This window comes from Lolium rigidum, chromosome 6, assembly GCF_022539505.1.
Source record: "Lolium rigidum isolate FL_2022 chromosome 6, APGP_CSIRO_Lrig_0.1, whole genome shotgun sequence".
Lineage (NCBI taxonomy): Eukaryota > Viridiplantae > Streptophyta > Magnoliopsida > Poales > Poaceae > Lolium > Lolium rigidum.
In genome coordinates this window covers 1,661,106-1,672,646 of record NC_061513.1, presented here as the reverse complement: position 1 = coordinate 1,672,646, position 11,541 = coordinate 1,661,106, and the positions used below count along the sequence as shown (strand labels likewise).

The window sequence follows — 11,541 nt, the reverse complement described above, 5'->3', positions numbered from 1 at the left end:
GGCTCAGCTGCCGCCGGGTGCCCATCCCTCCAGTCCCCGCGCGTAAGCTTGATCGGACCGCGGAGATCCAGCGAAGGAGGCGGTACCTGTCGGCGGACCTCCGCGCCGATCCGGCGTACGCCATCGACTCGCAGAGTTGGCGTACGTACCTGTCGACGGAGACGGATAGAAGACGAAGGGCTGGCTTCATGGGCGACAGGGTGTATCCCTTCGGCCCTGCACCGTCGGCTCGTCGTCAGCAGGCGCCGACGCGTCGTCAGCAGACGCAGCACAACGACGCCGACGACCGCGACGAGGACGACGACGACGAAGCCTACGACACCTACGACGACGACGACGACTACATCGAGGTGTTCGCTTACCATAGCGAGGAGGTGAAGGACGACAGCGACGACTACGTCGTTGTCGTCTTCCACGAATGGCAGCAGGCCATGGCGGAGGGCCGCAACTTCGACTTCCCCGAGAACATGACGGACGACGAGATGGCGAAGCTCGGCGTCCTCGTCTCCGAGTACGACGCGCCTGTGCAGCCGTCGCTGCCTCGCTACGCCACCGCCGTCATGCCGCCGGGCCTGTCGGCGGATGAAGCCCTTCGACAGGCGCTCCTGGACTCGGCGGCGCCTCCTCCACCGCCGCCACACCCTTATCCCTAGGCGCCTCAACCGCCGCCACAGCCGCAGCCCTGGGCGCCTCCACCGCCGCCACAGCCGCAGCCTCCTCCACCTCGAGGACCGGCGGTGCGCCCGGCGTACGCTCCCCCGGATGGCTACTGGCCGTGGGTGATACCGGAGCTCATCGTGCTCGACAACGACGAGGAGCAGCACAGCGACGATGAGCAGTAGTAGGCGTTTAGGTTTTTTTTATGTTTTAAGTATGTAAATTATGTTTCATGTTTTAAAAAAATGATTCGTCCAAAAATATGCGTCGTGCCGCTGGAGCCACCCCCGACGCAAACGAACACGCGATCGATTTTGACCAAAAGAGCCGACGCAAACAGACACCACGCGGACGCTAAAATGCGTCGCGCCGCCCTAACCACATTCAGAGGAACCCCAAGGAACTGACGGGCACAAACAGACAGAACGAACGTGGTTGTATCCGTGTTACATGCTCGGCCTCGGGCTTGTTGTACGAGGTGAGGGGAACGTGGCTTCCCAGGCACATTCAGTGCACTGCATCTTCCTGCATCATAGTACTCGAGTCCTCCTGTGTATTAATGCGCTGTTGCATAGGTGCACTACTGTCGACTGGGACAATGACATGATATAGGCACCGTTGACAGTCCATGTGTGATGTGGGCGAATGGGATCACATGCGGTGCGATCCTCAACTACTGCATCAGAGCATCTCTAGCATATACGGCATTCGGAATCCTAAAATCTAGCGGATGACCTGCATCTGCTGTTTTGACGCCAGAAATTGACGTCGCATAATAGATCCTCTTTCCCGAACCACAAACATGATTTCTTAAATTTGGCGCGAGAAATTCACACAAGTTCATCGGAGACAATACATACATATGCAAAATACGAAATCCTGAACACGATTACTAGCTAGCCCGAGATATATCTACATCATCAGGACTTGGGAGTCTTCTTCGGCATCGGCGGGAGGAACGGCATTGCGTCAGCCAACAACGATCAACATTGCGTCAGACATTCTATGTTCGCACACCAAATTTTGTGAAAAAATGTTATTTATTGTGGTTAGTGTAAAAAAAATCGGTGCTCTAAAATAGGTTTTTGCGAGACTGTTTTTTGTCTTTTTATATAGATCACCTAGAATGATTTTACATGCAAAACTTCTCAGCACTAACATAGAATGGGCAGATGTACACTGGGGTTTTATCTCGAATATTTTAAACATTTTGAAATTAATTTAAAAGACATTTTTTTCCTAATAGGTGCATCTAAAAAACTGCGACGATCCTCAATTTCTCGTATTACCCAAAACACCGTATCTACGTACACTGAGTTATCTATAATATCTATAAAGTTAATCCCCACTATATGTATTTAATGTTTGCAAGCTACTTCCACAATAAGCCACGTCACCTCAAATAACCATAACCAGTTGATCAAATATAGATGCACATGCACTGGATTTTTGTACATGCTCACGTTTAACTATCCAGTCCTCATGATGAAGTGTGGAGCCATCCTTCAAGAAACCAAACGACGAGAGAGACCCTCTTTCTCTCCCCACTACCACCGTATTCAGAATCCACTTAGTATTTTTATTTTTCTGGAAACGTATTGCCTTCCAATTTTAATTGATTGGAAGCTATACGGTTGCCAAGGCATTACACAACCTACATAATCTCCCCTCAGTGTAAGCTTTCCATCTCCACTACAGCTTCTCTAGCACCTTTGCACGGTGGATTGCTCTCAGGCAACGATGCCATTGGAGTGTGCAGTGTGCACAGTCCGACACCAGCTAATAGTACAGATCATCGCTGCAAGTAGAAACAGTTCTGCAAGTCATAATACTACCGATCGTTGCCACCCAGCGCCTGGTCGCCGGCACCTGCCAGACTCCCTACTCGTCGCCGGCACACTCTTCGCCGCCCAGCGCCTGCTAGCGGTCGCCGCCTGGAACCCCGCTCGTCGCTGCCGTGCTCTTCACCGCCTTGGCCGTGGGCTGCCCTCCGGCACATAGCGCGCAAAGGAAAGGACTGAAGGAATGTCAACGATGCGTGAGAAGTAAGGTGAGGCGCTGGTCGGGCTGCAGTCCGGCTTCCTTTTTATTGTTCTGAACTTGTCTGATTCAGATTAAGTAGTAACTGCATCGGGGCACTCTAAGAGTGAAGGGCAGCATGCTTTCGGACGTCCCGGCCGGACGGCACGACGGACCATCGGACAACTGCATGCGAAGCTGCTAGACTTGATTGGCTTCCATGTATCAATCACATGGAAGGTCGAAGCCGGTCCGCAAGTATACTGTACACATGTATCCTTTTGCTGAATACGTCTTCTGAATAGTCATCGCTGCAAATGGCAACAAGTTAAACGAATGATTATTATCTTGCCCATCAAGTCTAATTTAATTTACTAATTTCATCCCTTAGCATGTTGCATTTCTACTAATAGTACCATTGTTCCTGTTTGAAATCAGGAAATGAAATTACGGGTTCACTGAATCAGGAGTTTCTTTGTGCTACAGAATTATGCACGCAATTTATCTTTGAGGGAGTGTATGAACGAAGTTGTGTTTAAATTTTTTTAATGTCGCGATGAAACTATTGGAGCTTACTCAAGGTTGTTTTCATTCATATTCCCTAATTAAATTGGGCCTTATTCTATTTTTTTTATTAAACGATTAACTTGAACACACCTTTTACATCTCTTTATGTGTTGCACTAATGTCCTGCAGCAATGTGATAGAAATGAGCATTATATTCGTATGTTATTCATGCTTTGGCGTTTATGAAAATCATCTCAAATGTCCGCAGCAACGCGCGGAGAATCAACTAGTTATTACGAATTTGAGATACAACAATGCAGAGACGATACCTACAAGAGATGAAACCGAGGATGGAAGACAATAACAATCCGGCGTTTCCAATATTGAAATGTATATGATCCGGCTATCCTGACATCCGGGAAACCGGATTACCGCTTGTGTTTGGAGAACAGGCAGCAGGCACTGCCGCACTGGGCGGCCCACCTCATGTAACCTGTCCTCTCCAACTCCGATCTCGCGATTGCTTGTCGTGGTCGGGGCCCCCACCTTGCATCCTCGACCTCCCAGAAAAAAGCGGCCCCCCACGATCACACCAAGTGCAGCTGTGCATATAAATCGCAAATCATCTCAGAATGAAAGATGCAGTCCCAGGCTCTCACCCTCTCAAAGCAATTCCTCAAACACAGTACTCCTCAATTTCTGAAGGAACCCAACCAAATACAGAGTCGTAAAGACCATGAACATCTACTAAGCACGGCCCAGATGGGCAAAGGCGTCTTGATGATGCTGGTGTTGGCTGCGGCGGCGATGCTCCTGTGCCTGCCACTGGTGCTGCCGCCTCTACCACCACCACCGGCGTTCTTGCTCTTCGTTCCTGTGGTGATGATGCTCCTTCTCTTCTCCCTGGTTCTCTTCCCGCCTGAAAACTGCGACGATCCTCCATCCCAGGCTTTCGCTCAGTAATAACAGAGAAAGCCTTGCTGTCTGGTACATTTCTTGCTCTTGACCTTTATTCTGTCTACTATATCCATGCGGCACTTCTTCGCTTTTATTGGATATATGATATACTACCATACAACATACAACAGTGACTGGCTTTCAGGAGAACTTCTGCTCTACCTTTCAAGCCCCAGCGAAGAGCCATGGTTGTGTACAACATACGAAGAAGAGATGAATGTTAGCTAGTCATTCCTCTTGTCCAAGGTTTTCCCACAATTTTGCGGCTGCGGAAGGCTGTACATTAGTAAGCCGGCGATGAGAACCACTGCGCCGGCAACGAAGCCAGGAGGGAGGGTCGACGCCACGCCGATGTAAGGTAGTGGTAGGGTGAAAGCGTAGATGGACAATGGAACTGCATCAACAAAGGCCATCATTAGTGAACTGTTGTTCGCTCCCCAGTGTGAAGGCTACAATTTACTGCATATATTCTAACAAGTATGAGATAAGAAATGTTGTTGGTGCTCTTCATCCAACAGTACGATACTAAACTTTTCATTAATTGGCAGGGGAGGAAGAAAAAATCTCTAGTTTGCATGTACGGTAGTCTGCCAAAGGAACACACATGTATAAACTGATTGTGATACATACACAAACCAGCCAAGGACTGGCAATTGGGAAAGGACAGTGGATACCGCTTATGTAGTAAACAAATCAAAAGTATGCAAACAATGGTGATGAAAGATAGTTACAGCTTTACTTCAAAAAAGAAAGATAGTTACAGCTAAATCTCTGTGTTTGTTTTCCCCTTTTTTCCCTCGATAATAGTGGTAAGCTTGGTCCTGAAGTGCCATGGTTCAACTAAGTTATGTGGGATCATGGTCAGCCAGCACAGCCAAGCTCCATCCACATTCCAAACATGATTTTTTTATTTTGTGCTGTCCTAGGCTTATGGAGAGCGTATGAGGGTTGAACATACATCAACCGCTTGATAAGAAATACTCTTATTTGTTACACTTTAGCAAGCGCTACTTTCTGGCCCTATCATGCTTTCTCCACAACTCATCCTTTTAATAAAGGGTTTGCATCGTCCTGGTGGTCCAGTTTTTGTAAATAAAAACTCTAAACCTCAAAAGCTTCAAAGTTACAGAATGTAGGCAAGTCAGGTATGAAATTCCAAACATCCTATTATCCTTCTCTATTTCTAACTGATAAACTGGAACACAACACCGCTGTCATCAGATAAACTGAACATGTTATCTCCACGTATAATCAGCATGCCGAAGTTTTTTCTTTTCATTTGTACTTCACCATGTGCCACAGAGAATTCAGTTAAAACTGACCTCTCTGGAAAGGTTGTTTTGTAGCGCAAGGTTGGCAGACCTAAGCTTAGTCATCCCACATTTCCTTAAGCATGTGTTTGGTTCATTGAGACAGTTGTGGATTGCCACACTTTGTTAGTTATATATGGTATACATTGTCATAGACACAATTTCTTGCCAAATCTTGCCACACTTGTGGTGGCCATGTCTGTCACACTTCTTCTGTCAACCACAGTTTGCCTAATGTTAGTAGTGGGAACATTAGGTATCAACTAAACACATGCTACTATCTGGTATGGTTAAACAACTGATTAAAACTGTCCTATGCAGTTTATTGTGTGGCACTCCGCTTTCAAATCTGAAAACCTTATTGTGACCATACACCCCCATGTCGAAAAAACAAGCTGGCATGTTTTATCTATGCCCTCCTTTCCAAGTCTCAACACAAAAACCACTGCTTCAGTAAGGGTTCAACATTAATTTTCGTGTTTCTAGATTCAACTCAGTAAAGTATAGCAAAGGAAGAGGCCCATGGTGCAAAGAAAAAATATGTGAACCTGAGAATGTAGAGGCTAGGCAAGATACAACAGCAGAAGATATCTTCAGTAGATGTAGCAAAGATATATTGAATCCCATATTAACCAAAACAAATAGTAGAGGTAGCAGCGGCGCCCCATCACAACCTGCACAACTCAAAAGTTTAATAAGATGCTTGTGCAACATGTAAACAGGCTTACATGACTGCATTATTTATACAAGAAAAAGTGGAAACATAGCAGAATAAAAATAAAGTCATATCATTAAACAACGAATAATCATTGTGGTTAGGGGTGCGCAAAAATGATACCGAAGGGAAACTGTTCGAACTGGCTAGTGTTCATTTCCTTTTCACAAACCTAAATTTCATTTCCAGTTTAGTACAAAATTTTGAACTAAGCTGAAACAGGTGAAACCATGAAACCGTTTTTGCCCACCCTTAATTGTGGTGATTAAGAAGTTCATGGAATCAACTATGGGCAGATAAAATCCAAAGTGGTCCCTTTCAGAATAATGAAGAAATACATACAGGAAGGATGGGCATTGAAATCAGAGACACAAATGATACTGGTTATTAAGTGCTAATACAATGATAAGAGCTTCAGGGACTAAATGTTCTATGGCTGGTTGTCAATCATCAGTGATTTATTTATTAAGAGATATACGTTACTGATATAAATCTGCACTTATCCCACTAATAAGTAATAACACCACAAATAGAGTAAAATGATCCAGGGATCCAATCACAAAATTATTGCATGCACCAAAAAGATCAAGAGAGATACCCAAAAATGTCCAAAAATAATTGGGGGGAAATTACCAGAAGATAATGATCCCATATTCAGAAAGCAGGCTGCACCATCTCTGATGTATGTTGGCAGTAGATGGAATGGAATACCCCATAACTTTGACAAGAATGGCAACAGGAGACACATAAAAATAGCCTGAAATGATACGTTTATTAATCATGATATATGAATTCTGTATAGTTGAAGTAGTAAACATCAGGACCATACTTGATAAGCAGAGCCATATGAGTTGACGACAAAAAGATCAACTGAGCCACCCTAGAAAGACACAAAAACAAATTGGTGTAAGACAAGTATCTGACAAAATAATGAAGAGATAGCAGCTACAAGTAGCATGCTTGTAAACAGTAAGTTCTAGATCCCAAAAAAAAATGTTGCACTTATGGATGAAATGAAATACCTTCAAATTCTTGGCAGCATCTATAAATATTATCTCCTGCAACAATTAGACTTTAGTTCTATCACATAAAATTTGTAGCTAAAGCACAATAATTGGTTACTGAGAAACACACTTGCTACCTTCAATACTGTATCGGCAGCTTGCAGAAAGAATGATAGTATCATCAGAAGTGGCCACAAAATTCCAGTACTTTGTAATGAAGCTCCAGCACCAGATCCACTATACATACCAAAGGTTCATTTTTAATCAAAGTGGCATTAAGATACTGAATATCTTAATCATACACAAGCCTTCCACTTTGCAAACAACCTTTGAAATTACATAAGCCCCTATGTGATCATCCCCAATCCAGACACAATTGCACACATAATCTCTGAGGTCAATGGACCCCGTAACTTCTCTAAAACATGGCTGAATTTTTATATATCTAGACAAATATCCACAAAAGTACAGATTTTGAATGAGCTGATAGTTTAATAACACAGGGTTTGAAGGTCTAAACCATCACTGCTCCCACCAATGCATTGTAATGAAAGACAGAACAGTAGTGAATATGGAAAACTGAAATATCAGGCAGTTTTTTGCCTAAAGTTCCATGATTGTAATCTGGGAATTATTCAAAAGGCATATTTTTGGATATTACTAGTTAAGTGTTTAATATAATCAACTGCTTATTATGTTTGTAAAGCTAGAGTAAAATTATTAGAAATGAACATACCTTGCTACAGTTATTACCACACCAACTGTCACTAGAAAGCATCCTGTTATCTCATTAACTCTATATCGCCTCTTTAGAAAAATAGCAGACAAAAGAAGCTGAAATACAAGATAGGTCTGCAGGAAAGTAGTAAGACAAGTTTATAAATGCGATTGCAAATGATAAAATGAAGACCTCATATATTCATAGTGATGACTCACCAACCTGTGACAATATTGGTATTGAAGCCCCGGACAGAACAGCTATCCAACAAAAAGCAAGCAGATAATTCTGTGAGTAAGTTTTGTATGTCACACATCAAGTACAATGTAGAGCTGAAAGTCTATTAGGAACATGCAGTATTTGATTTTGAGAAAAAAAATTACCTCCGGAAGCCATCCCTGCTGCTGCTGCTAGAGCCTCTAAGAGACCCACAAGTATAAAAGGTTTCTGTGGTAGAGAAAGCATCTCATCTGTAACAGTGCCAGCTTGATATCGAAGATACAGGATTGAGAAATAGACAACAACATAGCTGCAAAAAGTAAGAGACCCATACCGTGTTATCAGTGTCCTATTATTGTTCAATACGAAGAAGTCATATTTTCAGAAGAGGATGCAACCATGCGAAACAAGCTCAAGAACCACCAGTCAAAAGAGTAAAACATAAAAACCACTCCCTCCATTCCATTATATAGGGCATATTAGGTTTCGTCAAGACGAGGCTTTGACGAAATATTACTCCATATATGCGAAACAATGCGCAAATCCCCTCCGAATAATGTGTAATCGTTTTCCAAATGAATCCTACTCTCTAGCTCGGTATCAAAACAGCCCAAACCTTCTCGTGAGACCAACATGAAACCGTCACGGTTTCGGACCCTAGGCCCTGCAGCCCCTGCCCATGGAGGAGAAGCAGCAAAAGACTTGCATTTCGACTCTGTGCATCCTTCCAAATTTTGCAAGCTCCGAAACCAGGTATCTTTTTTTCGGAAAGGAGGGAAACCGGCTATCTAAACTTGACCAAACAGAAACTACAGGGATTCAATTTTCTCCAAGTGAAAGACACTTTATTTGGTTTGGTTTTGTTTTGTTTGCTGCTGATCTTCGGTTTGGTTTGGCCACTGTCACCACCACAGGTGGATTGTATTCGGCGCCTTATCGGCATTCTCCTGAGAAAGGGTATAAATAGGGCTATAAGTAGGCCTTTTGCTATTGCAATAAGGGCTGCTCGCCTTTCCTTTTGACGGATTGGCTTCCTATCGCTCCTATGTAGTGGTCGGCCTTCCAGTACACAGTGAGTCAGGGACGCCCTCTCGGTGAGGAAATGAGCCTTTATATGGACGCGGCGCTTTTCCTCCCAGGTGCATCTGCTCCCTTTATTTGAAATGTATTTTAAACATATTTAAAAATGTTTAAAAAATCCAAAATAAAATATCTCATGTATATCTCCACATCCTACATGCTCATAAAACAGTTTCAGCAAAATTCGACTTTTTGTGCAGCCTATGTAAATAGGACAAATTTTGGTGCTAAAATAAGGCATTTCTCGAGACATAGAAAATTTCGGTTTTCAGAAAACATTACGTGTGCTGTGTGCACATAGAAGTATAGAACATGGAGATATACATGCGAAATGTTTTTCCAAGAAAATTTAACATTTAAAATTTGTTTTTAGCTAAAGTGAGCATCTGCACCCGAGATCAAAAGTGCATTTCCGCCTTTGTATTCAGTACCTAGTGATATACCATGTGTGAGTGAGTACTTATTTTTACCAAGGGATTGCAACTGTTTGGAGTAGAAGAAATTGACAGGAAGTCGCATGCGGAAAACAGTGCACGTGGAATCCAGGTTTTTTGTGTACTAGTATTTGACTATCAGGGCGCAGGAAGGGGCAGCTCATGTGGCCACCACCCACCACTCCACCAGGCACCAGGTGAAGAAAGAAACACACAACCGTACAGCAACCAGGTCCAGATATAATCATGCTCCAGGTAACAACCAAAAAAATCTCGCCCCGATAATCTCCCTGACACGCGGGCCCTCGCGACGGCCGAAGAGGAAAACAATGATTCGCGACAGAGAATCTCCGCTGCTCGAACAGGAACCAGGGCGGACCCGTCGATTGGATCAGCATCGGCTCCGATCACCAATCAATGGCGGCCGGAGCGGAGCGGCAGAGGTAGTAGGAGAAGAATAGGAAGCGTACCCGAAGGTGGCGAACTGCGCGAGGAAGAAGGGGTACTGGCGGAGCGGCACGAGGGCGAGCTTGTAGAGCACGCGGTTCCCGGTGCCCATGGCCACGACCGCCGCCGTGGCGAGAGCCACCTCCGTCCCGGCGCTCCTCCCCACCCCGGCGCTCCTCCCCGCGACCTGCCCCGCCGCCGCGCACACCGCCGCCTCCCCCCTCCTCCTGCCGCCGCTGTTCGTCCTCGGCTCCACCGCCGCCCACGCCGCGGCCTCGATCCGCCGCGCGTGCGCCCGCAGCGCGACCCGCGCCTCCCTCCGCGGGAGCCCCAGCGCCGCCGCCGCCACCGCGGCTCCATTGGCGCGCTCCCCGGGGATGCGCAGCGGCTGCCGCGCTGTGGACACGTGCGGCGACGACGACGCCATCGGCGGGAATCGGGAACCAGTGCTCTGATGTAGTTGGTGGGGTTGTGAGCAGCAAGATTGGTGCAGGTGGTAGCGCTGTTTGGCTTGGTCTCTGCTTGCTTTTGCTTCGGCGGCTTCGTGTGTTTCGGTGGCTCGCGCGAGCGGGGCGGCGGCGGGTCCACGCTTCCACGCCTCCGCAAGGTTATTGGAGTGTGGAAAGTCGGAAAGGAAAGAGGAGGGTGAAAAGTGCAAGTAGTTTTTGCCGTGCGTGTTTCCTTCTCGTTTTAGAATATTTCGTTATTTGCGTACAGGTCCACTTTTATTCTGCACGTGAGGATGTGGTACGAGTGTACGACGCGTTTGATTCTGTTGCTAGAATGGAAACTCAGTACATCGCGGAGCCTAGGCTCAAACACATTACAAGGAAAATCCCAGAAAACCAATGACACTGAAATTTGCATAATTATGATCAGCGTCTTAATTTCCTAGGTCTTCCTTTCATACTTGAGATGTAATATACATCTCAAGTGTCACATGTTCATTTAGCTCCATACATCATTTCCTATTTAAACTTGTTCTGCTGGAATTTTGGGACATTTGGCTTTGGCCCATGGCCCATTATCAAATTCTGAAACTCACATGGCTCATTCCAATAATCAGTGGCAGCACTAGTGGGGGCTAAAGTTTAGTCCACATTCTTGAGTTGGGAGAGAGTTGGAGTGGTATATAAGGTGGGCTATTCTAGTCCTAGTAAGTGAGTGAGAAGAGAGAGAGCCCTCGCACACTCCTCCTCCTCCGCCGCCTCGCCTCGTCACGACGCGCCGCGCCGCGGGTTGCGGGAATCTCGCCGAGCCGAGCTTATCTTTTTCTTTGTTTGGGAAATTAATTGTGTAATCAATTTTGAGTCATTAACGGACGCGTTACTCAGCCGTTTTGCCTTCCGGTTTTTCTGGATCGTGGCTGTGCCGACTCGGACGTGGGTTGCGCCCCACAACCTTCCCGAACCGCACTATATAAGCGCAGACGCCAACCCTAGTCAAAACTAGACGCATACGCGACTACCTGTTT

The 11,541-nt window shown here is 45.6% G+C and overlaps 1 protein-coding gene across 1 annotated transcript; it reads right to left on the bottom strand.

Annotated features, from left to right (window-relative positions):
• Positions 1-4,364: 4,364 nt before the first annotated feature.
• On the bottom strand, positions 4,365-10,675 carry LOC124663673 (protein CLT1, chloroplastic-like). The gene is made up of 10 exons (XM_047201345.1): positions 10,091-10,675; positions 8,271-8,416; positions 8,110-8,147; positions 7,906-8,021; positions 7,307-7,406; positions 7,188-7,223; positions 6,995-7,045; positions 6,799-6,922; positions 5,999-6,124; positions 4,365-4,534 (listed from the first exon to the last, which is right to left on the bottom strand). Exons 1-10 carry the CDS (start codon positions 10,492-10,494, stop codon positions 4,365-4,367), a joined length of 1,311 nt encoding a protein of 436 aa, XP_047057301.1. The 5' UTR covers positions 10,495-10,675.
• Positions 10,676-11,541: the final 866 nt, after the last annotated feature.

Coding starts and splice junctions, on each gene's coding strand:
- LOC124663673 (XM_047201345.1), bottom strand. CDS start 10,494: ATGGCGTCGTCGTCGCCGCACGTGTCCACAGCGCGGCAGCCGCTGCGC. Junction 7,224..7,306: donor CTGCCGATACAGTATTGAAG/GTAGCAAGTGTG, acceptor TAATTGTTGCAG/GAGATAATATTTATAGATGC. Junction 7,046..7,187: donor ATGCTGCCAAGAATTTGAAG/GTATTTCATTTC, acceptor GTGTCTTTCTAG/GGTGGCTCAGTTGATCTTTT.